The sequence below is a fragment of the Carassius carassius genome, chromosome 36, assembly GCF_963082965.1.
Source record: "Carassius carassius chromosome 36, fCarCar2.1, whole genome shotgun sequence".
Taxonomy (NCBI): Eukaryota; Metazoa; Chordata; class Actinopteri; order Cypriniformes; family Cyprinidae; genus Carassius; species Carassius carassius.
In genome coordinates this window covers 18,270,967-18,297,576 of record NC_081790.1, presented here as the reverse complement: position 1 = coordinate 18,297,576, position 26,610 = coordinate 18,270,967, and the positions used below count along the sequence as shown (strand labels likewise).

Here is a 26,610-nt window from a genome sequence, read left to right as displayed (position 1 = left end):
TAATGTTCTTTAATACTGTAACATTTTATTATACATTTAACATTATACAGAGTTTTCTGTTAAGTATGCGCATCGTTTTAATGCACGCACGATGCGAAAACAACCAACGTCATCACGCAATGCAAATTACAAGCGAATGCGCGGTAAACACATACGTGACGTCACCGCGCTACAGTCTGCAGCAAGGGGTGTCTCGATCCATTGAGGAGAAAAAAAGCACAGATCGTCTGACGGAGAGTAAGAGAGTGTTCGTGAGTGAAAATATCTGTGCTAAACTTCAAATCAGAGAATTTATTAGCCATTGGCTAATATTAGACATCATTTAGTAGCCAGAAGGAAGATTTAGTCCCATATCTGAGTGATTTACTCGCAATGTAGAGGGTTGACTTACTAGCCACAGAGCTAACTTCTGAAAAAGTACTTGAAGACTGGAAATAAAATGCATCCCCCGGACAGCAGTTATTAGACACGCGACCGATAATACTGTTTGTTGGTTTGCTTATTATGCCATTAAAAACAATAAGATAAACACAAACTGTCCATATAATCTAAAAAGTTGCAGAATGCTGGAGGAGAATGAACCTACCGGGGTCTGATAGAGACATGACAGTATGCGGAAACTTGTGTGCGATAAATTAAACTCTTCACGCGATCTTGTATATCATGAGCGCGTGCTATAAAACATATTGTAAATAACCAACAAATATATCACTCCGCCGACGGCACTAACTTCAGCTGCAGACACTACTGGGAACAACACGCCGTTTCGAGCCCGGTTTACACCGCCTTTCTCCACGGAGCTGCTTCGGATGATATTACACTTCATTGCGTGTTGTACACACAACAGGGATGAAAATTAACTTTTTTTTTTGTCCAAAAACAATGACTATGTTTTTTTTGCCGGGTGAAACAGTATTTTATTTTTTTTATTTTATTTACCCGCCACGGTGGCCGGTAGGTGTAGCGAGTTTACCTGCCACAACACAAAATCACCCGCATTTGGCTGGTGGCGTGTGTTAATTTCCATCCCTGGTGTGGACGCTAATATCGTTATCTTTATAGTTATATTTATAGTTATCGTTCTTGGTGTGAACGGGGCTTTAGAATATTTAATAATGTTTATTGTCCATGAAAAAATCTCTCTCATTACCCAATGGTTAGCAAACATCTTTTTTAAAAAACAATCACAAGTGGGCTATTACTAATGTGTTTTGTATAGTACAATAAAACAAGAAAATACCTCAAGCTTATATTAACCAAATACCATATTTCAGGAATTTATTCAAAAACTCATTAAAAAAAAACATTGACTTCAAGACAATGGAACTGGAAATGCAAAAATGCGAACTTATTTCAGTTTTTTTTTTGTGATTTATTTCTGCTGCACTCTATTCAATACTATCTATATCTAGCTCATGGGTGTCCAATCCTGTTCCTGGAGATCTACCGCCCTGCAAAGTCCAGGTCTAACCCTGATAAAACACAACTAACACTAATTAAGATCTTCAGGAGCACTTGATAATTACAGATAGGTGTGCTGAATCAGGGTTGAACTCTGTTATGTAGGTAGATCTCCAGGAACAGGATTGAGCACCCCTGAGCTTGCTAATGATGGACTGGCAGTGCAGTTCGAGTCAAATCTGCAGTGTCGTATTACTCTTTTGCAGATCACATCTTGTTGGAAATGATTTTTTTAACTATTGTAAACCTACTGGAATGTGTGAAACCATTTTGAGATTCAGACCTTTTGAATTCAGCCGTCTGGTTTCTGAGCTCTGACCTCTGCTGCACGGTGGCTGGCCAGTTCCAATTATCACTAAGAGCTTTCCGCTCCTCTTTTGTCAATACACATGATACACTTTTTTTGTGCTGAGCAAAGGCTCTTCTGAAAATGAAACTTGTCAGACACACAATTTGCACACTAGCACTTCTTCGCATGCACGCACACAATTCATCTCATGACAAGTTCATCTTTTTACTGGAATTGAAATGGAGGGTTGTAAGAAACTTAAATTGTAAGAGTGGCACAGCCCTCGATTTTAATCTACATAGAAGCTTTTGCTTTGCATCACTGATTTCAGATAAGACACAAACTTAAATCTGTTCAATTTACCTGACACTGCCAACAAGAGAACAAAACAATGCGAAACTGTGCTAAACCTGTTCACACCAAGTTATTATAACAACTGATCTGTTTATATTTTGCACATAATACACAAAACATTAATTTCTTGTTCTAGTTTATAGTGTTTCCTTTCAAATCTGCCCTCTATAGTCTGAAGAATGAACAACTCTCTAAGACAACTTTGGTAATGTTTTCATAAGGTAGGGAAAGATGGGGAAGAAGCCTCCTTAAGAACAATGTGCATTTGTATCATTAATGTAAACTATTAAATCAACATCAACAACAATTTAAATTTTGTATTTTTTTTACAATTTACTATGACAATTTAGTTGGATAGTTGATTAACTTAAAGATATATATTATATATAGGAAGTGTGTGTGTGTTTTTGTGTGTGTAATATCTCACTCATGAGATTATGGAATAATTATCCAAGTAGCTGTAAGTATTCAATTAAATATTGATTTATCTTTTTACTTCAAAATAAAAACATATTTTTCCCCTCCACAAATCCCTCATTAACAAACAGACAAAATAGAAAGACATACTGTAAGGATTCTCAGCAGAATCAGTGATGTAAAGACCCAGGGACCCACTACAAAATGTTTTTCAAAAAGACTTGGTGACATTTCATAATATCTTTGATTATTATGATTATTTTAATAACACTATATATTGACAACCTGCTCATATAATTAAGAATGTCATTACAATGTTAAAAGAAAATCTACAGACCGCTGTTTGAAAGCCCTTACTTTAATCATAAGAAAATGTAGCCTATTTTACAATATTACATTAATTCGATTTTTTTTTTTTTTTTTTTTTTACTGTCAACTGAAGAATAACAATATAATTGTAAAAACAACTGATTTTGACTATGCCCTTTCAGTGGTGTATACAGCATAGACTAATTATAAAGATGTAGTCTATCAATAATAACAGTAAGTGAAAAGCTGTCTTTTTGAGTATAAATTAAAAGAACAGTTTACAGAGGAGGAAACAGGATAAAGTGGACACAAAAGCAACTGAATGTTTGAACTGAATGTTTGGTTAAAATGGACAATAAAACACTTAAATATAGAATTTTTGGGCCGCTATGCTGGTTGAATTGCTTTATATAACAATTAAGAATATATAATTTTTATGTAGGTCTACTGTTAAACATTAATACAAATATTAATGAAATATGTGTGTGTAGGTCTGGTATTAAATATTAATAATAAACAAAATGTATTCTATTGCCAAAAATCCCATACAATATGACAAGACGACCTGTGCTTTGTTAAGCGTCCACCCACAAATCTTCGCCACCGGAAACGAGCCTGCAGTGTAAAGCGGAAGTCATAAAGGGTGGTGCAGCTCAGTCTGGAAAGCAAAGTGTCTTATTTTACGACTTGAAAATAAGGGGTGAAAGGTGAGTGTATTTTAAATTTAAAGATGTAACATAAAACATTCTTTTACAAGTTTATTAATTACCTCGAGGCTGCGGGGGGTGACAAAGTTTAAGCTCCTTGCGTTCGTCTGTATGCTAACCGGCTAGCCGCCCAAGAAAAACATTCACGGATAGGGCGAATATGTAAAGCGGCGTTTTGATAAACATAAGTTTTATGAACTTTAAAAAATATATATATATTTAATCCAATCAGTACACAATCGTTTGGCATTTTATCTCGATCGTGTTTGTTTATATGAGGGCGGTGGCTAAAGCGCTAGTGTGATTAGCTCTTTGTTATCGTTACCAGGCAACCGGATATTCGAACTCGAGTGTAAACAAACAACTATCCTGATTGCTGTAACGTAAGCTAAAAAAAAGAGTTAGTTTTTATAGATGCAACATGTATTTCTGCATTTACATGATCTGCATTTAACTTAATGAGTGACATTGCGTTCAGTGTGCTGGGATAAATGTTCGGCCGAAACTTAAATTAGCGTAACCAATTCCCTGTAAATAAGTTATATGATATTAGTTAACGCGAATTTACTGCATGGTATATTGTTCAGCTGAACATTTAACAAGTCAAAACAACTGCAACTAAGTTTCTCGGCAACATGAAATTCAGTAACTCGATCAGAAGCGGTGAGCTGGCATCATCTCGACTGTACTGTATTTAAAAACCCAGCGGCTGTGGGGAAAGTCCTGAGATACTGTTACCCTGTCGTCGTTTTTATGACTTAGACCTTTTTTCTATTCTGGTGTGTTCAGATGCGACGGTCTAAGCGGATGCGGTCGCCGGATGGCTGGATCGCGGAGTACAGCTGGGAGGAGAGAGTGGAGGTGCACAAGAGACCAAAGCGCAGCTCCCGCAGCGGGGAAAGAGAAACTCATCACTATAAGACATACGAAAGGTAAGAAAGACTCTCTCGCTTTTAAAATATGAAATTAGCACTTTTTAGTTTCAGTTCAAATGGTGTTTGTTAGACTGTTAGATTTGTTGTTGGCATTGAGCCCTGTCAGATTGTGTTGCATGTTTGCAGTTCCTTGAAATGATATACAGTGTAGCATGTTCTTGGATTCAGAAACAACCTGTCAGGGTGACAAGTGCTGTAATGGGGCCCGTCAGAGGGTCCGGATCCATATTTGCACTTTGCAGTTTAGAGGATTCCACTGATGTAAAATCCTTCTGACATTAGATTGCCAGTGGAACTTGTTCCAAAATTTTTGTAGTGATTATTACGTTTTCAGTGTCTGTCCACGGAGCTGCCATGTTGTTATTGTTTTTTTGTTCAGTAGAAAATGTTAACAGCCATTTCATTAGTTTTCATTTGACCCTCCCAGGCATTTTGAAATGCAAACTGAGAATTTGTAAATGCCCATTCACTCCAAAAATGAGTGTGTAGATATGTTCACACCAGTGAAAGGTAACATTATTTATTATATATGTGTGTAGCGAGTTATATTGTCCACCCTTTTAAAGTTCATTCATCTATGCAGTAGGCTTTATATTTATGCTAAACATGAAGAATAGATATTGTTGTAGTGAAGACAAGATCCTCTGTCGGCGCCTCGGCGGTCTCCCTCAATGTCACCTACAGTAGCAGCAGCGCACCAGCGCCGCGTCAGGCACGATTCTGGTGTGTAAAGACCATAGGTAAAGACACCGAGAACGCGAAGCAGGTGTCACACAAGTGACAAACAGCAGAAACGCCACGCTCACGCCACGCAGCCAGTGTGTCACCGGCCTTAGAATCAGCTGCAGGGCGGGATTTGCACTGAACGCGAAGACTTCCGCCACTTAATATGTTCGTTTGGAAACACGAAAATGTATATGTTCCGCACACAAAATATTGCATTCGGTACACACGTGCACCGTACCGAAAGCCCTGTACCGAGACGGTCCGGTACGACTACACGTACCGTTACACCCCTAATGCTCTCATTCGTCTATTTCCATTTATGAGCGTGATATTCTAAAATCCAATCAACAACTGATGAATTGAACAAAATTGCACTTTTTTGATAAAATGTTACACTTGGATGTGTCAAAACACTGCAAAAATGTCTGTTGCTACTTCTGTCTCATCAAGACTTTTAAAAATCAAGGCTCTTTAAAGTCGGGTGGATTGGCGATCAGTGTTTATCAGATGGGGGGGGGGGGGGATCACGGAGTAGGTACAGTTTTGAGCAGGCCCAGAACAACCTGAACTCTGCTGTGTAAAGATGTCCATAATTAACATAATAGACATCATCTTTGTTGTGAATGGGTAATAAGTATGCCTTTTTTCTTCTGGGCAGGCAACAGGGTGCATCTGAAAATGTACTAAATGTGGAATGTTTGGTTGTGGTAATATGCATCCGGATGGCTTCCAGTTGGCGTAATACAAAATGTTCTGCTACTGTACTATAGGCTGACAAACACAACACTTAGGAATCTTAACAGATTTACTGCTGCAACATTGATGGGTTAAATCATCACTTTCAGTTATAACCGCTCTCTCAGAGCTTGTTTCTGTGGCTCTTTCTAAGTATAGCTTGCTCGTGGACGCTTCCCTTTCAAGAAGACACTTGATGCTTTCAGCACCCAGCAGATCACGATTCAGCATTCCTTATCCCCTTCTGAAAGGGTCGATAAATTGCAGCAAAGTGAAAGCCACCTATAAATTTAGCTGTCAAAAGACTCATTGCCATTATATGCACAACTGTGTTTTCTTCGTCCGTGTCTGATGTGTGCTTTTGACAGGTGTCACATTAGCTCAAAGAGGCTGGAGTGCCGAGAGCGCAGGGCCAGAGAGGCCAGTCTGGAGCATGGCAGCTATAAGGGTCGGGTGGACCCAGTCCGGGAAATGGAGAGGGAGAAAGACGGGAACCATTGCAGCCAGTCGTCCACACACAGAGGACATAGTTCACGCAGCAGCAGAGAGCGCCAGCGATCACGCCAGCGCAGTCCCCGCTCAGACTCGGTAAACGATTGGTCAATATGTTGATTCTTACTTGAACTGTTGTTTTTGTTAATGTTTCTGAAATCCAGAATTACTATAGAAACCATCTGCTGTAAACGAGCAGTAAGGTGGTCAAGGAATCAGTTGACTGATTCACTTGAACTTCACTCATTGGTTGCAGAAATGGCTATTTGTTGATTACTTGAGGGTCTTGAACAGAATTAGCTGTTCTTAAGTGCCCTTCAAAGAAAATTGTTTCCTGTCTGAAAATGTGTTGCCATGTCTTTCTTCTGTAACACACACTATGGTGGCCCTGTGCCGTTGTTGGCGATGAATTTGAATTTGCTGCTGCCGTCGTGGCCTGGCGCGGGGGTCCGAATCACTCCTTCCCCCTTCAATGAATGAATGATGCGTACGGGCCTGATTCTGACTGGTGTTTGATGGTGGTGATGATGATGGTGATGATGATTCCCCTACTCCAGAGAAGTCATCGCAGGAAAAGAACCAAGAGTATTGAGGATGATGAGGAGGGTCACCTGGTCTATCACAATGGAGACATGCTAAGAGCAAGATGTATAGAACACAAACCTTTCTCTATTTAACTGTCTGTTCTGTGTCTATTAGTGGGACAATTCAGCCTACACTTGGGGGATATAAGGGGACCTTTGAAGACTTCTAATATTAACCACTTTGAACTTAACTATCATCTGTGAAACTTTAATTTGGCACAGAATTTATAATCAATATATATGATTTAAGTGGAATTAACTTGTCAAGTTCCTGTAAGTACAATAAAATCTGTGCTTTTGTATGTTGTGTCCTCCTGTCCCAAAGCTTTGCTTATGACTGCCTTTTTATCCTGTTCATAGATGAGATTATAGGGACTCTGGGTGAAGGAGCCTTTGGGAAAGTGGTGGAGTGCCTTGACCATTCAAAGTAAGCCAGATTTTGTGACTACTTTGTCATACAGGAAATTTTTGTTTTACCTCTCTTTTTTTTTTTTTTTTAAACATTAACTACATTTACAAACAACCAAATCATTGGATTGATGGCTCAATCGGATTGAAAAGCATCCATGTAAATAACGTTGAGCCAATTGAGCTCAATATGACTAAAAGCTGAGCACGTAAATGTTTAAATATGTCTTTTCAAGTGAATTCAAAAATAACTTGTGTATATGCCATGTTTCCTATGTTTACCAGAGACCTTTTACAATAAGGTCTTATTTTACATATGTTTTACTTCTAACTAACATGCGAACACGTACACATTTTTATTTAAATCTTGCAAACTTGCCAGTGGAATAGACAGAATATTGACAAAATATTTACTAAAAATGGCAGTTATACTTTAGGTAGCTTGGTGGTTTTCTTCAGTTCTCAATGCAATAACTGGGCATTGTACATGCTCTGAAGTTTTGTTTGGAATACGTAAATGCACAATGTGACGCGGAAAAAATGCAAACTTTAGGCTTCATAAAAAAAAAAAACATTCCGAATCTGAAATTGGTTTGTATTATTTAGAATTTCTGAAAATTAGTGCATGTAAAGTACCTACTTTTGTCTGCAGAAGTAATGCACGAGTGGCGCTGAAAATCATCAAAAATATTGAGCGCTACCGTGAGGCAGCCTTGTCAGAGGTTGATGTTCTTGAGCGGATAAACTCGCTTGATGAGGAAAAGAGATTGTGAGTGTTTGACTTCAGGGTAAAAAAATACTTGTAAATATACAAGGATTTTGGGTGTAATGACTGGCTTGTGTGTTTTTGCAGTGCTTGTGTCCGGATGCTGGACTGGTTTGATCACCATGGCCACATCTGCATAGTGTTTGAGCTGCTGGGACTGAGCACGTATGACTTCCTGAAGGAGAATGGATTCATGCCCTTCTCACTGAACCAGATCAGATGCATGGCAGACCAGATATTTAGAGCTGTGCAGTGTGAGTATAGATGCATAATTGTTACTACAAAAGCTTCAGTGCTACAAATCGCTGTTATTTATCATGTCTAAATATATATAAATCACTTCTTTTTTTTTTTGCCATTAGTTCTCCATCAAAATAAGTTGACACACACTGACCTTAAGCCTGAAAACATTCTGTTTGTGGAGTCCAACTACGACATTAAATACAACTCCAAGATGGTAAGCTACAGCGTAATAAAATGTCATCTACTATAAATCAAAAGTTTGGGGTCAGTAAATTAATGCCAAGGACACATTAAATTTATCAATGTACTACAAAAGAAATTCCGTTCTTTTGAGTCTCTTATTCATTCTTATTTAAGGAATCCTAAAATATGTATTATGATTTCCAAGGAAATATCAAACCGCATTGACCCCTAACCTTGGAGCAGTAGTATATGTCTGTAAGAAAGCAAATGTTCGTTTATAGTTAAGAGAGGATGATGCCAATTAATATTCAATCAATGTATAACAGAAGCGTGATGAGAGGACCATGAAGAGGTTGGATGTGAAAGTTGTGGACTTTGGCAATGCTACCCATGACCACGAGCACCACACGTCTGTGGTGTCAACACGCCACTACAGAGCTCCGGAAGTTATATTGGGTACAGTTTGCACTATTATTTTTGCTGTTGTTTATCCACTAAAACATGTTCATGATTTTGAACATTGCAAAATCTCTGCTGGCAGAACTTGGCTGGAACCAGGCATGTGACGTGTGGAGTTTGGGCTGTATCCTGATTGAGTTCTATCTGGGATTAACGTTATTTCAGGTGCAAATTCACACATACTGACTTTTATTATTCTACTAAATGCCTTATGTCTTGATTTTAAATGCAAAATGCTTACAAAAACTCCCTCTTTTCAGACTCATGACAGTAAGGAGCATCTGGCAATGATGGAGAGGGTTCTAGGCCCCATACCTGCACACCTGCTTCAGAAAACCAGGTGCAGTATCATAACTTGAGACTAGGCGTTTGTCACTTGTTTCTTACATGATCAGTAATATGAGAGGTCTTTAGATTTGTCATGGCCTGTCTTTGGCTAATGCATAACTGCTTCATTTTCAGGAAGCGGCGTTATGTGCATCATGACAAATTGGACTGGGATGAGCACAGCTCAGCAGGGAGATACGTGAGGAAACACTGTAAACCTCTAAAGGTAAAGATGTCATGATCCTGTTGACTAAACATTGAACCGCTTATTAACATTATACTGAATGTTAATAAAAAGCTTTATTCATGTAAACCAGTTTATAATAGTTATATCCTCAAGGTTGTTTTGATCACTTTGTACTATTTGTAAACACTTGTACAAAATGTTAAAAGATTTGGAATGAAAATACTGAATGTTTTTCTCTGAAATTATGGTTGTTTTTTGGTGATCCATTCCAGTGGTCTTTAATTTTTCCTCCAGTAACTGTGCTGTATGTTTAATACTTAATTAAAAGTCTTGTGGACTACTAATTTTGGAGATGTACTGATGCCAGTATGTTGATGAGACACATTTCTGTTTGGTTTGCCTTGATGAAAATAATATAGTTGAATCTCTGCTCCTTACTCAGCAATACATGTCCTCTAAAACCCTGGAGCATGAGCTGCTTTTTGACCTGCTGCAGAAGATGATGGAGTATGATTCTTCCGAACGAATCACCCTGGAGCAGGCCATTGGACATCCCTTTTTCAACCCGTTAAGAAAAGAAAGAAAGTGACTTTGAGGCAACTTAAAATGAACATTACTGCTCCCAGGGAGACTTCTGCTGACTGTATCAGTCTGCTTTAAGACTGCCTGCTACATTACCTCTGTCCATATTTATTGTCAATTTGATTATATGTGCCAAATTTATCTGTACTTTTGACAAATTAAACTTGAATGCTTTGAATACACACCACTTGTGACTTTTTGTCATTCTTTTTAATAATACTGAACTGAAATTCATAATAAGTGTATAGTGATGGAGAATTTTACAATTACCCCTCTCTGCAGCTGATAGATAGTGGCGGGAGACATGTGCATGTGTAAAATTCTGCATCACTATACACTACTTCTGAATGTAAGAAAACACAATTATGTCTTTACTGAGTTTGTTCTTTTTAAAACACCATAATGCATTAAGCCACGTACTTTTACTTTAAGCGTTTTAGAATGTCCCAATGATTCAATAAGATTAAACTTGCAACAGCTAACATCTGGTGATTCAATAAAACCGACATAGAGAGTCAAGTTTACAATAAACAACTGCATTATAATGAAGGCTAAAACTGCACATACTCCACCCTACACCAACTACGCACACACGTCCCATCGTGTATGTGTAACGAACACAACGCAGACAGAAGCATACGGTTACATATTCATATGAAACAAACCAGAGTGGGTCGCCCCGCCCCGATCTGCAGACGGGCTTCCCGAATTTTACGCTCCTTTTCCTTGCACAATTAGTGCTATTATAATCTCTGTCCTGCAGATGGCACCAAAAGGCCTGTTCTTTACAAATGGTCGTATAGTTCTGCAGTCAGTTCCATAGACAGTAAAAGTTCTGATGAATTTTTGAGCAGAGCACATAGATATCATGAGCGGGAAATCTTGAGATTTTGCAGGATGAAATGCAAATAATCTTGCAAATAAATTCTCTTTTTATTACAGACAGATACAAACAATTCCTGCAATAAAGAACTTATAATTTGACATTCCGAGGCGCAGCCTTTGTGTTGTGCTATGCACAACAAAAGTCATACTTTGACCCTTGCGTGTGTTTAATGTGAGTTTATTTTGGACAATCTGGCTTATATCTACATTTTTTCTGTTTAATCCAACTTGCGCAATCGAAATTGTATTTTGTCACATATAAGCGCAGTGAGACTAAAGTTATGTTTTGGACCTCTAGCGGTTGAAGCATGAAGCTACGAATTACTTGGGAAGGAATAATTTGGTTTGGCAATTGCTTGAGTGTGGCTCGGCTTAATTTTTGCTAGATATCACAAAGAAAAAATGGAAGGAGAAATAAAAAAGACATAGCCTATCTTGGTTTCATGTTTTTAACCAAGCCTCCTTGCAATAGCTACATGCCCTTTATTAGCAGGATCTTTCATTTGCTATACATCAAATATTATATATAAATATTTTCTATGTTCGAGGGGAAACTTTTAAGTGTTTTGTTTATTTGTGTTTTTGTTTATATGTGATGTGTGTGTCATAATAAAATCTTAAATAATGACAGTTCTTGGAAAGCGCTTAAGCGGCTGTATTTCTATTTCGTGCAACTTTTGTTCAGTTCCTTGATTCATTTATAGCCTTATCTCATTTTTGCGTTCACTAACGTTTGAAACATATAGTAAATGAATAGATGCTCTTAAGAACCCCTTCAACTTTTTTCTTTTGACCTTTCGGACGAAGAGGGCGGAAGACCACGCGCACGCACACACACACACACACACACACTATTCGCAATCTGTCGTTTACATAGTTTTGAAGACGGCAGTTCAGCAGCGAAAAAAAGGGCTGACTGGATTCTCTGAGACACACTTCAGAGGGAAACAGTTTAACCTGCGCTCGAGACGCAGAGAGGCGCGCGTCCGTCAGTAGCTTTCTTCTAGTGTGCGTCACATCGTTGCGTCTCCTGTCCGCCGCAGTTTCGCTGAAGCCATAAACGCCACATTACTGAAATAAAGGACACGAGTCTCAAAAGAGGATTCAAGAACAAGGATAATATTTTAACCACAATGCCAAAAATGGTTTCATCTGGGGATTCAAAAGATGTGTCAAAGACATCACAGAGCAATGGACACCACACATCACAGATATTTCATTGTTTAACGACCCTCGTATGTTTTATGTTGTCGGCGTCTTCGGTGGCAGTTTGTCTGTTTATGAACGTCAAAACTTCTCATCTTGAGCGTAAAATTGAGCTTCTAGAGATGGAGCGACTGTCTGTGATTCAACCTGTGCACGCGACACTAGATGCGCACGCGACTTTTCGGGATGCGATAGAGAAACTTGTACAAGAGGTGAGTCGTCTCTGTTTTAATTATTTCTTGAGACTCTTTTACAAGCATTATTACAAAAAAGTTCACATTTCTGTCTTTCAATGTCGTTTTTATGGTTTATATATAACATTTATTATGTTCTATCATATTTATCAGGCTATGTAAAGTATGAAGTGAAATTTTTCGTGTAAATTGATTTAATATAGCTTGGTGTTTCCCAAGTATTTTGAATAACTTGTACCGTTTTAGGATTTAGCTAAATAAAACATTTTTTAAATAAAAAAATATCCTGGTAATTTGAAATCATCAGTGTATATATGTAGTGTATATCATATAAATATCTATTTATTTTCTCAGAGACTCGAAGAAGGAGTGTCGAAAATTCGCACAGCTCGAGAAGCAGCGCAAGAGTGCTCGTGTCCTCCAGGTTTGTTTCTCTGCATGAGATGATTTTATGTTCTTTTCCCTCCTAAAACGATCAACTGAAGCATATTCTCTTTATTTTCAAATCTGAACTATGCCTTAAATTGGGTCAATAAATTAATTCAGCAGCCATGTGACAGCTGCCACTCGCTGGCATGTGATGTTGATAAGAATGTTCAGTTCAATTGGGACTTGCTTTGTAAAGCTGTTTGCACCTGTACTTTTTGCAGGTTGTACTTGCATTTCATTTTTGCCGTCTGTTTTTCAAACTAACGTTTTACGCTAAAGTTATAACCTTAATTCCAGAAGACGAAAATCAAGCTGAATCTCTGAAAACTCATAAAATCTATACGCATCGACAGAAATTATTTTGACAAGTTAAATGGATGGACACAGAGATGTTGTAAGTGTTGGATAAGTGTCAGTGTTCTGACATGTCAGTGTGACCACATGCAGAACCACAACTTGTATACCTCATGCTGAATTAAATAACTCACATGTGGAAGTTATAAAAATGAGAGTGGCGCTCCTCTGTCCACAGAGGCCGGTGGATGCCACAGATTTATTGTGTAAGCTCAGCTACGAGACATTAAAATTAATTGCCAGCTATCGGTGCAAAGTAGGGGATAGACAGAGGATACTTAACCTTGCATGAATTTGTTGCTCTGTTCTTATGTTTTAGTCCTTGGAAATTTGGCTGTTGCCTGAGAAAAAAATGACAGGTTTATTCCAAAACTGTTTAAGAGAGGTACCCTCTCAGGGCATAGTGGAATTATGCATGGAGAAATTTACTAGCCTATGAAGATTTCATGGTAGCAGTGCCTACCAAAAGAGGGCCTCCCATGTACCCTCTGATGTTGCTGCTAAAATGTGGGTAGAATTTAACTTGTAGCCCTGCCCCATAGGACACTACAGTTTCAATTAAACTCAACTCAACTCTAAAGCTCTTTTATCTTTTTTCTTTGTATTCTTTTTCAAGGACTGGTTTCATATCTATTCATATATAACCTTATCATGTACATTGTTCCTTTCCATGCTTAAAATTTAAAAAAGCATTTGTTGTGTTTTGCTTCTCATAGTCATCCTGAGGTATTGTGGCTAGAAATGAAATCCAGTCTTTTTCATCCCTGATATTAAAAATATCAAAGAGGATAAAAGCATAGAAGAAATGACATGAAAGACATCAAAAGTCATCTTGTAAGATCAGTGAACCTTAATAACTGAAAAAGTTATCTTAAAAAGTACTTGTTTTACTGACATTGTTTTACTGTTTTATTAATTTATCTTTGGAGGAATCATCAGTCCATGATGCATTTTGTGTAGATCGTATTAACATTTATCAGATACTTAATACTTGTCTGTTATGTTCTTTTCACTGACACTTGGTAAAGTAACCATCATTATCACTAGTATTAAAATCAAGAGATGTTCAGTCACTTTTCTGAGCAATCAAATGACTTACACCTGACAATTATATAACAAGCAAACAATACCACTGGCTTACACTGAAGGAGCCTCAACTAAGAACCAGAAAATAATACAGATCACATAAACAGTGAGTTTTGATTTAAAAAAAATTTTTTAAATCATTTATATTTGATAATACACTGTTTACATAAAAATAGTTTTTTATGTTTTTATTTAATGCAAATGGGAGCTTTTTATTGGCAGTTTCAAAAACATTGTTTCATGACACTTGTTAAGGATATCTATAATTTACGGGCTGGCTGCTACTATAAAATGGATATTCAAACATGTTTTTTACTGTGATATAATGTTGTTGTTTTTTTTTTTTTAGTTGAATGGTATTTGTTATTGTACTAAAAGGTAAGAGACTTTTAAACAGTTCTTTATTTTTCAAACAATATAATTGCAGTTTGTTGGAAGTAAGAATTGTTTCTTAGTTCTTACCAGTGAATAGAATTTTTGTCTTCCTCGCTTATGTTGCAATTCCTTTCTCCAATTAAAGGCTTAGATGCGTTTGGTGAATCAAACTGTTTTCTTGAGCTGAATGGTAAACCTGAGTCATCCGTCTGTGCAATTTGCTGTTCCTTCCTCTGCTTTTAATGGGCTTCTTTTCAAGGCAGACATCAGAAAACACACTTGAACCACAAAAGGACCAGGACCTGTGGACCATGAACTAATGAGCTCAACAAAGCAGTTAATTGACCCAGGCTTCGTCAAAGCTGAAGCCACTCAGACTTGGGCTTCCTCTGAACCTGAAATGATGGCACTGGTCACTTAGAGCTAAAAATGAATGAGATACTGAAACAATTAACTGCTCGGACACTTCCCTATGATATTTTAATTCATTGTAGATAGGAGTTCAGCAGAAATACATTTTAACAACCTCCATAATTCACAAATTATACCACTAGGGGAAAGAAAATTGGAATGGTATATATATATATATATATATATATATATATATATATATATATATATATATATATATATATATAGTAAAAATCCACCTTTTTTGAAATGAAAATGTGCCAAGGATGTTAAAGGTCCTTGGAAACATAGATTCCAAAAAAAAAAAGAAAAAAATTGTGTTTATGTACTAAAACGCAAGTTTGAGTTTCAAAACCTTCTCCTTTTGGTTGCACATGAATCTCTGTGATCTATGTGCTCAAAGCAGTTGACATTCATCTCTTTTGGATTTTCTTGTGAGCATTTGTGAACTTGTCGTAATTATTATTACTGTCTTTTTTTGTAGTATTGTCTTGTCAAGGATGTAAAATATTACCAAATCATCATTTCAAAGTGCTCTCCTCTACATATTGCAATACAGCAAGAATCCCAGCCACATCACCAGAATACAGATGTTTGCATTCATAGGGAGTATCTGTTGATAGATACCACATTCATAACAGAGTCCAATAATACAGCTGCGTTCGTTTCACAAGTGTGCCTGCAGCTATCCTAGCCATTGCTCAGAAAACCTCTGTTACTGTCACTACGGACAAACACATTATCTTAAAACCAAAATATGAGCGTGACTGTGAAAAGCTACTTTATGAAAAATCCAAATGTTTCACATAACTGTGTGACCCCGTACCCGAGCCTCAGGGCGATGTAGATCCCAACCCGTCACGGATCCGGACACCTTGTCTCCTCTCTCAGATTGGGAGGTTGTTCTGGAAACAGCGCGACATGCTTAGATAAACGTGCTTCTTAAGAATGTGATCCGCCCTTGTTTTATTGGCCTTCCCATTGAGAAGGCGGTAGGCTTTAATGCTTCCTCCAAAAGCCGTCTACAGCTCGAAGGGTTTCGCTGTGGGTGAGATGGAGGGGTACAGATTATCTGTTGGCCTCTGTGTTGGTTTTGAACTTTTTCATGTCTGATCTACGTTAAGCTTTCCCCTCTGCGCATAAGTGTAGTCATATGCTATACCTTCATGTTGATTTAAGGAGGCATAAAGCAGGGCAGCGTGAAAATCTAGCCCTCTCAGTGCACACTGGGTGCTTATGTGTTTCTCCACACCGTGTTAGAAGGCTTTTCACTTTGCTGAGATAAAAGTGGATATCTCAAAACCTGCGGCCAAAGAGATGCACTGGAAAATGAATAAATATTCTTCTCCAGAAACGACTGGCCAACTTTAGCGATTGAATCTCCAGCATACATATTGTGTTGCTCGAAAAATAATACTGCAGATGTTTTTTTAAAGAATAGTTTAACCTGAAATGAAAATTCTATTGTAATTAACTTACTCTCGTATGTTTCCTGAAAACTTATAATATAATATATCTTATTATATACATTATATATATATTATATTATAAATACTTATATATATATATATATATATATTTTGTTTTCATATATCTTATTATATATATTATATATATGTGTGGAACTTTTTTTTTCATCCATACAATGGAAGTCAATAGTAACCAAAACAATTTGGCTACCAACATTTTTCAAAATCTCTTCTTTAATGTTCCACAAAATAAGAAAGTCATACAGGTTTGGAACGACATGAGGGTGATGACATAATTTTCATTTTTGGGCGAACTAACCTTTAAGTGCAGCCTGCGAGCACATGTGCGGCACAAACTTTTCTTATTACTTTCAATTGACATGAGTCTGTAGTTGCATTGCTTTGTGAAATAGGCGGTCAGAATATATCTCCATCAGGATCTAGCTAAATAAATACAAAATAAAGGCAATAGCGGTATGGGATCTGTACTCTCGGCTTATTAAAAGCATCTGTCTGTAGTTTGTGGGAGGGCATTCTGGCATACTCTCAACATCACTGTAAAAACTCCCTCCCTGTTTGGCTGCAACATTTCCCAATTTCATCTGAATGAGGCCATGTACCCGCTGAAAATAGAAAGGGGATATGGAAGCAATTATGGTATGTTAGGTCTGATTATCAGAAAAAATAGGTGATTTGTTGATCATACGGTAGACTCGCGCTTTTTCTCTGCCTCTCATCTCACACCTCACAAGAATTCATAAATTTGGAGAATAATTCTACCTCCTTGCTCAATCCTAGATTATTTTAAATACCTCCAATCACAGTAAAATAAAACCAGGGTTCTGTAGTAACTATTTGATAACTGCAATGAAAACACATTCTACATTTTTCATCTTTGTCAAAAGTAATAAATGTTATCTTTTTTCTTTAATCTAAAAAATGATGTCAATTATGATATTCATGCATGTGAAGATGGTCAAAAGTTGTTGTTACTCATCAGATCTTAGCTCAGCTTTTTTGTTTGTTTCGGCCTGCATGCACAGAAAAGTTGGCAGGGCTGTTGCTGTTTTAATTTGTTTCCTAATTCATTAAACAAGTGTTAAAATGCCTGTTAAGCACTTGTGGTTGACAGAACAGGGTAATTCACAATCTGAAATACAAGAAAGCCATTAACGGAGTATTTTCATAAGAGCTTACTGGAAACTGTTGTGGTTCATTCTTATTCATGTCAGCCTAAATGTGTATCATAAAAATCAGATTCTTTACAGTGCGTAAAACACAAAACAGTAAATAGTCCATGTCCAGCGTAGTTTGATTCTCGAAACAAATGTCTCATTTAAGCTGGTTCTATAATTTCAGTTACTTTGAAACTCTGCCTCTACCAAAAAAAATTACAATTAAAATTTGGACAGTGAAATCTAGCTAAATTCATTAGAATCAAATTGAATCAAGAGCTTGTAAATCAGAATCGAATTGGGAAACTTGCATCACTAAAAATCTTTCTCTCTCTCTCTCTCTCTCTCTCTCTCTCACAGAGACAGAGACAATCCACCTTTCACATATCCATTTCCTCGCAGTCATTCCTGCTCTTTCAATGAGGCCTCGTCGCCGGTCTAGTTGCACATGCCGACATCATGCTGTCTGTTTGCATGATTATTTGTATTGAAGGAGACTGATCCTTGTCATTTCGTTGTCAGGCCTAAACTTAATTGCAAATCTCTCAAATGCCTCCAGCGAGCCAGAGAATTTATTTTCTCCCTCTGTTGTATCCCCATCTGTGTGGCAGCATGCCACGTCTTTTCACATTTTAAACTTCTCCCCTAACTGTACTTTTGGGTTGCATGGTCCATGGCAGAATCCTGGAGCTGTGCAAGGCTTGGAGCCTGGTTTCCTAGACTGAGATTTCGAACAGGGTTGCACTTTTTTCGCTGCCATTTTCCTGCAACATTTTATACTGTCAAGCTGTGAGGTTTGTTTTGCATCGTTTTCACCTGGGGCTTTTCTGGATTCTGGTCTTGAGTAATTAAAAAAAGAAAAAGTACCCCTAACCACTTTCAGATTGGGCTATTTAGGCTACATGTTGCTTAACTTAATGTCAAACATCGGAAAGACAGTAATGGTTCCTCATCATTCCCTGTCTAGTAGATTTTTTATTATTAGATATTTAATTATTAGAAATTAGATATTTAATTACAACAGAGATATCATGGTGACTTTCGAATCAAAAAGGTTGAGAAACACTGCTGAAGTGGATCTTGAGTGACGTGCAACTTCTTAATAGTACATGTGGATCTCCAGTGACTCTTCATGCTCAGTTTGTGCACCCCTGTCCTGATTCATTTTGGGACGTCTGATGAACAAACCTCAGGCAGATTGGCCTTTGAGCAGCTGCATTCAGTTATCTAAAAAGAAAGAATTCAAATCCGTGTGAAGATTATTTTGCAGACTTAGAGTTGCGTGCAGTTGGATTCGGGATGATTGTAATCTCCTAATTATGTGTGTTATTGTAGCCCTGTTTTGATTGCCTGATTAAGATGCATTCCTCTTTCAACCAGAGCAACTCAACAGATGTCATTTATATATATTTTTTATGTATCTTCACCAGAGGAAAAACACACTCTTTATTTTATAAGTGCACGGTGCTGACCTGTTAAAATTTTGGATAAATTCTCCCATGATAGACAGACTCCTGTTGGGAAAGTTTTTCCTGTATTTTCTATTAAGCGTACACAGCTTGTTTATATGTGTGTTTTGGCTCTGGAAGGCTGTGTGTTTGTATGTGTGTGTTTGTGGTTTTTGAGCCTGAGTGAATGTAGGCCTCCAGCACTTGGTGGGGGGGTTGTATACTGAACGTCTGGAAACCCTGTGATAGTCTAAATCAGACTTTGTCCACTGCTAGGGAGCTTCATCTGTATTTTAAACATTCTGTTAGACAAATAATATGTAATTGTTAATAAATTGCATTGTGGCATTTCAAGATATATGAATAAAATTAATACATTTAAAATGTTTAATGTTTTTGAAAGAAGTTGCATGTTTACCAAAGCTGCACTTATTTAAAAATTCAGTTGCGGTAATATTGTGACATATTATTACAATTTTAAATTTCTATTTGAAAATATTTTAAAATGTAATTTATTCCTGTGATGGCAAAGCTGAATTTTCCACAGCAATTACTCCCATCTTTAGTATGCTTCAGAAATCATTCTGCTGATTTGGTGCTCAAGAAACATTTTTACATAAATTGATCATTTTAATTAATGATAATTTTATGTTACTTTTGATCAATATCTTGCTTATTAAAATTATTAATGTTTCCAAAAAATACTGATCCCAATTTTTTTACTGATTGTGTGTTGTATATATATATATATATATATATTTAGTTAGATTTATTGATATATTTATGCTTTTATATAAGTAACAGGGTCAACAGTTTTACTGTAAAGTTTGACATTGTACCATCTAAACTTCAAGTCTTTTGTATTTCTATATTTTGTTTTCATAAAATGCATATTTGCTAGGCAAGGAGAAATTTGAAACACTGGCCAAAAAAAGGCATACTCATAAAGTAAGAAATTTATTTATTAACTAAATAAAGTAACCAAAAAATGGCCATATTAATGCAAAAACCTGGCACTATTTATTCATTTTTATTTAATTTTAGTTTTCTCACATATGTATATGAGAGACATAAATTATATACTGGATTTCATTGACTTTCAGTTTGATTTCTGGGTCCTTACTGTGTATAAAGATTCACATGCATAATGTCTAAGGCTTTATCTTCATTTAAATGCAAGTAGTTAATGGAGTGTTGTGTACATGTTTGTGTGTTTGTGTCAATATAGACATATTAATGACTCACATCACGGACTGTCTGCATCCCTCTCATCCTTCACTGAGAAAAACTAACTTCCAGATATCCCCCTAGCGTTCATGTCCTGATGAGAGTCTGTCAGTGTGTGTTAAAGAACAGAGGTGGGTCTGTCTCTCCCACCTACTTAGAAAATGTAAGTGCTCGTCATTGTTTTCATCTGTTTGTTAATGTTACTCTATAGTGGAACAGCAAAACAGATTACGGAAAAACGAGAAATGAGCCGGAATAAATACCCCCTAATTTTTTCCACTTTCTCGCACATGGCTTCTGCCAAACATTAAAAATGTTAAGTCTGGTTCACAAAGGAACATCCCGTTCGTGAAAGGTCATTGAAGTGTAAGGATGGATTAGAGGTTTGCCTAAACAATGTGAGTCTGGTTTAGTGTTATGGCCTGGAATGAGCACTTTAGGTAAATGATGGAAATCAATAGATTAAGCGTAACAATGTGAAGGAGTAATGTTTACTACACTGTTAAACCAGGATAGCTTGTGTCAGTGAGACCGTGGACTGTTATCTAGACCAATGACTCTCCTGTCAGCCTGGACACAGTCCACACAAAGTCAACTGAGGGTCAGACAACAACCAAGAAATGTGATGTCGTTCAAACAACATGTATCAGTGGCATGCAATTTCAGAATTAATTGATATAATTTTAAATAATTGTATATTATTTTATTTAGAAATGTATTTAATTGAATTATATTGTTTTATATGCTTGACCAAAGAGCAGTGTCAAGTTTGAAAGTGTTGTTTGACTCTGACTTACACTTGATTCACAAATTGGTCAGATTGTTAAATCTTTTTTTTTAAACCAAATGTGGAATATTGTTTGTATATATCCCTCACTAAATTTTGGAGATGATGAAACTATTATCAATGCTTTCATAACCTCCATATTGGATTACTGTAACTCCTTATATAGTGGCTTACCTGCCAAAGTTATTAACTTATTAACAATGATATTAACCAAACTTTCACTGGCTTCCTGTGGCCAAACGTATTCAGCTCAATCTCTTAGTTTTAGTTTATAAGGCCTGTCACAGCCGTGCACCTCAATACCTAGCCGAGTTAGTGCAACCATACATTCCTGCACGGACTCTCAGATCTAGCAATGATAACTTGCTTGTTGTGCCCAAGTATAAACTCTCTACGGTGGGTGGTAGGGCTTAAGCTATGGAATAAGTTGCCCCATAATGTTCATGCTGCCTCCTCTCTCCAGGCCTTTAAGTCTCAACTTAAAACTCATCTATTCACTTTGTTCTCTAAATAACTCATTTACCTCTCTGCTTCTCTATTTCTCAACTTATGTTTGTATGACATAAGACCACCATCTTGACATAATTGCTTGTATTATTTTGTGAAATGCCTTCGGGCTCTTAAGTGTCTGGAGTATTTTGTTAGCCAATTTGCTTGAATTATTGTATAAAAAGTCCTTGGGTTCTTAAAAAGGCGCTATAAAAATAAAACATATTATTGTTATTACTAATCTAGATAGTGACTTATTTGCAACTAAACATGCAAACTGTCTGTTCAGAGTTAATCCACTGCCCAGGAAATGATTCCTACTGAACCTTCTTTCACTTTTGATTATTCTGTCTCTTTCATTTATAGTAATACAGCGCATCTGTCCCAATTTGGCTCAACTTTCTATGTATGCTCATCCAAGACTGGGAGCATTTAATTTAGCCATCTGCAGATGTGATTATAGTAATTCCAGTGAAAGTGAGTTTACTGTGCCTTGTTTTATATCACTACTGTTGATGCTAAAGTTCAGTTAACCATGTCTGATGTGCATCAGTTATATCATGGAACTCTAAAGTTCATAGCATTAAATAGTTGTAAAATTAGCCAATATCGCATGAGAAAGAGTGCTGCTGTACTTAATATTAGAATGACTGTAACTTGGCTGAAAGCGGTGAAATGTTCAGCATAACCAGGGGTTGTGAAGATGCTTTTCGATTAGTTAAAATTGTAAAATGTACAGACTTTTCCATTATGACTGTTTCATTCTGCATTCTAAAACCTTATTGGAAATCATGAGATTGATTCTAATTATTGTTATCAGTTTATAGTCATCGTTTTATGTTTTTCTTTATGTTTATACATCTGATGGTGGGTAGAAAAAAAGATAAATAATATTCTGTTGCAGCTTTTTGATTTTGCTATTTGAGTTTTAAATGTATTATGTTTGTATAATTTTAAAGCTATAATATTTTGTCCCTCCAATATTTAAACATCTGAAATTAAACTGTAATGTGAAATATCCATCCATTTCCCAATCTTCTTGTCCTATGTTGGGCTGTAGGCAGTTTAAAATAAGTTGTTCCTCTGTGTGTTATTATTGTTTATTTTTTGTGAGAGCCTGTTAGGATGCCCAACCCCTGTAAAAGGCCTGAAGGCTTGTATTTACCAATAATCTAAACAGAGAATTAACACCCAGCTCTCCCAGAGCCTCAGAGATCATGGGCAGTGCAGGTGCACACCAGTAGCAAAGCTCTTCTGATGAAATATAGTCCAGACTTTAGACCTGTGTTTCTCGTTACCACGCGTCAAGATTTAGGCTTTCTGGAGTGGCGTCTTCCCTCCCTTGCTTCTAATGGAAAGAGTGTGAGATCTGGGCACAGCAGAGTTATAGGAGGAAACTCAGGAGACAGACAGGGCTTCTGGCCTACATATGTTAATGTCATTACTCTGTTTAGTTGAGGACAGACTGGGAGAACAGGTAGTAAAAGTAAACCCAGTAGAACTGAATCCTTCCTGTGTGTTTAACGCTGGACCCTTAACATCAGGTGCAGTTGGACAGGCTCTATTAGCAGCTCTGAACCACCTTTGAAGATCAGGTCAGGGATACTGACACTCATTGATCCATTTTCAGTTTTGCTTTTTATAATAGACACCTGTACCTACACAAGATGAACTGGCATTACCTTTAAAATCTTCAAATGTATTGAAAGCTTCTGTTTATAAGTTGCAGTTCAGTTCATACAATGAGCTTTTTACCTTTTTGAGTCTGCTTTACATTGTTTAAGTTGTTTGACATATTTATTGACTTTAGGAGTAAACACCATATTTAAAGGTTGAGAATGTTGACCAGTTTGAAGTGCTCAAAATAACTTAAAGTAGTTTGTGAAATTAGATGTGACCTATGACCTTAAAGTCAACATGATACAGTAGCCCTTTATTTTTCCTCCACAATATTTATAGTTAAGAGTTCAACAAGACAGTGAGGTAAAAATGTAGGACTGAATTTCAGCACAATACCATCAGGAAAGTAAATAGGGTAAATTTGGACTTTACAACAATAATTAATGGATATTGATACTGATTTCCAGATTTTTTTTTCTGTTTCTTCCACAGACTCTTTATTTGATTGATTTGATTTATTTGGGAGTATTTCATTTATGTTTGCTAACAACTCAAAAACTTACATTCAAATCTGTTCTTTGAAATTTATGTTCATCAAATAATCTTGACTAAATAAATAGCTAAATAAATAAATAAATAATGCACCATGGTTACAACAAAATATGAAATGTTTTCAACATTGATAATAAGAAAAGTTTTTGAGCACCAAATTAGCATATTATAATAATTTTTAAGGATCATGTGAAGCATGAATGTAATGGCATCAAGAATAAATTAAATGTTAAAATATGTCAAAAATCTAAAACAGTCACTTTTGAACTAAATAATGACACTGCTGTATTTTACGGCAGAATCTGATTTTCCATGATTGATTCTGCTCTTTTCTTGTTTATCTCTGTGAAGCTGCTTTGACAAACTCTTTATTTAATAAAGTGCCAAAGAAATAAAAAAGGATTGTCCTATTTTAAATTATAATAATATTTCACAGCATTGTTTTTACTGCATTTTTTTACTGAGATTTCATTAACACTTAACAATTAGGTACCACTTGTTAACATTAGTTAAAATAAACTAACATTGAAAAATATATTGTTTGAAACTTATCTTAGTTCAAATTAAACGTATTCATTTTAGTTCATAGTAATTGCAATATTTACTAATACATTATTAAAATCCAAAGTTTCATCTGTTTATATTAGTAATTAGACCGGAGCTAACATGAACTAACAATGAAAGGTTGTATTTTCATTAACATTAACAAAGATGAATAAATACTATATAACAAATGTGTTGTTCATTGTAAGTTAATATTAGTTTAAACATTAATTTGTTGTTAACTAATTAACCTTATTATAAAGTGTAACCAAGATATCTTTCAAAAACCTTAAAAAAAAATTTAACTACCACAAACATTTGGAAAAAATAAATATTTTTAAATTCAGAGGGAAATGATGGACGATAAGATTGTTACTCAGGCTTTTAAACCTATACTTATCATACTGCTAAAATTGGTTTGGGGGTGAATGGTTGATAGAAATGTTATGTAAAGATCAACAAAGATGTTTTGATGATTGTCCTTGTTGACGTCGGACAGAAATATAGTTGGCCAGCAGTGCAGTTATTGATTGATGATCAAATGACTCTGACTGATGAGCCGGACTTCTTTATAAATTATTCATTACAAAATGACAAACTCAGTCATTGTTTGAAACAGTCTGATGAATCTTAGGGACCATTTACACAACGTTTCAGCCAAAAATGGGAAAATATGTATGTGTTTTGCCTGTTCGTTTACACGACAACAGCATTTTGGGGCACCGTTATCATTTTCACGTAAACGCCCAATATGGGAATCTTTGAAAACAGTGAAGTCATGCACCTGTGTAGTTTGTGTTAGGTATGTAGACATGCACAAGTGCGAACAAACATACACAACAATGGCGGAGTACATGGTACTGGTGTTGCTGCTCAAGAGTTTGCTAACGCTTCTTCAGCAAGTGTGGATTTACTTACACCAACATTACAACCAGTGGTGTAGTCTATGATACGCAGGTATACACCGTATAGCCACTAGGAAAGGTGAAGGATTTCCGTATACCAACTTAAAAAAAACACGAGGATACGTAACAACATCGTTTTGTACCAATACCCTCACACCTTTATTCATAATTTCACCTTATCCATGTTGCAAAGCACCTACTTTTTGAAAATCACACCGTGTTTTTGTTGATGACCAGTGCTATTGTGTAACTCTTGCACAGTATTGAAAGTGAATCACTAAAGGAGATATGAAACGAAAGCAAACTCAAACTGCACTCTGTCTGTGTTTTTGTAAGCCTGCCCCTAAAGCTGCTGATGCTTCCGCTGCAGCAGATGAAACAAATTGCTTGAATGTTTTAATTGGCAAGGCTTAAACTTGCCAATTGATGATTACATTTTGTGAGGACGCACCAGTGGCCCCATCGGAGCAGTAACAGATCAGTCATCTGTCCCAAGCTTTTTTCACACTTGTCTCTGGACGTCAGACCTGGTCATGATCAAATATGTTAGCTTTGCTTGACAGCATAAAGGAAAAGTATGCAATTATTTTGTAAATATAACTGTCTGAAAACTAAAGTAAATGAGGGGAATTTAAAGAATTCTTATCCTGTGGCTAGCGCTAGTGGGCTGCGGTTGTCCTCTAGAGATGGCATTTTTTTCTCAGCCAATGCAAATCTATAGGAAATCTTTGATTTTTGATAATTATTTATAGAAAACTTTAAGTCTCATTAGTTAGAAAATATAGAAACAAACTTCAGATCATGTCCAATGTCTCGGACAAATTTGGTGCCTGTAGCATTAAATCCCTAGGAGAAGGTACAGTACAGTTGAAAATTATTGGTCTCAGAAGAAGAATAAGTTTAAATAGTATAACAGTATGTTGGCTTTATCAAGCCAACTTAACTAGCCATAAGTGACATTAGTGTGTCTGTGTGCAGCAGTTAAACTGAATACAATGTTTATATCTTCTTGTGTCAGATGATGAGAGAGATGAGAACTATTGGCCAGCCTTGTGGACTGAAAGTCAGGCTAAGGAATTTAAAAACAGGCACACTTGAATGTGCATTGAAAAATTGCCAGCTGATAAAAAATATTCTCCAGGGACCATATTCTTAAAGGGGTCCATTTATGCTTTTTCACTTTTTCAACTTTAGTCTGTAATGTTGCTTAATGACTCGTTTGAACTCGTTTGTGATATCACAAATATCGAGCTGCACTAGAGAAGGCAACGAGTGTTGTCACTAAGTCAGA

At 36.5% G+C, this 26,610-nt stretch overlaps 2 protein-coding genes across 4 annotated transcripts in view; both read left to right on the top strand.

The window, feature by feature from the left end:
* The first annotated feature begins 3,391 nt into the window (after nt 1-3,391).
* LOC132117360 (dual specificity protein kinase CLK4-like) lies at nt 3,392-10,346 on the top strand. 3 transcript variants are annotated; one of them, XM_059526608.1, is made up of 14 exons: nt 3,432-3,537; nt 3,866-3,915; nt 4,327-4,469; nt 6,302-6,521; nt 6,983-7,073; nt 7,370-7,436; nt 8,070-8,186; nt 8,271-8,437; nt 8,546-8,640; nt 8,936-9,065; nt 9,151-9,233; nt 9,329-9,408; nt 9,531-9,621; nt 10,025-10,346. In XM_059526608.1, the coding sequence occupies exons 3-14, from the start codon at nt 4,327-4,329 to the stop codon at nt 10,169-10,171; spliced, it is 1,431 nt and encodes a 476-aa protein (XP_059382591.1). In that variant the 5' UTR covers nt 3,432-3,537; nt 3,866-3,915; the 3' UTR covers nt 10,172-10,346. The 3 variants fall into 3 exon arrangements, with proteins under 3 accessions (XP_059382590.1, XP_059382591.1, XP_059382592.1); XM_059526607.1 differs by lacking the exon at nt 3,866-3,915 and having other exon boundaries at nt 3,392-3,537; XM_059526609.1 differs by lacking the exons at nt 3,432-3,537; nt 3,866-3,915; nt 4,327-4,469; nt 6,983-7,073 and having other exon boundaries at nt 6,369-6,521.
* A 1,529-nt stretch (nt 10,347-11,875) lies between these two features.
* Nucleotides 11,876-26,610, top strand: part of LOC132117358 (collagen alpha-1(XXIII) chain-like) — a 139,040-nt gene continuing 124,305 nt past the window's right edge. The window contains exons 1-2 of the mRNA XM_059526606.1: nt 11,876-12,467; nt 12,804-12,873. Of these exons, the coding sequence (XP_059382589.1) occupies nt 12,183-12,467; nt 12,804-12,873 (355 nt within the window). The 5' untranslated portion in view covers nt 11,876-12,182. The remainder of the gene's footprint in view (nt 12,468-12,803; nt 12,874-26,610) is intronic.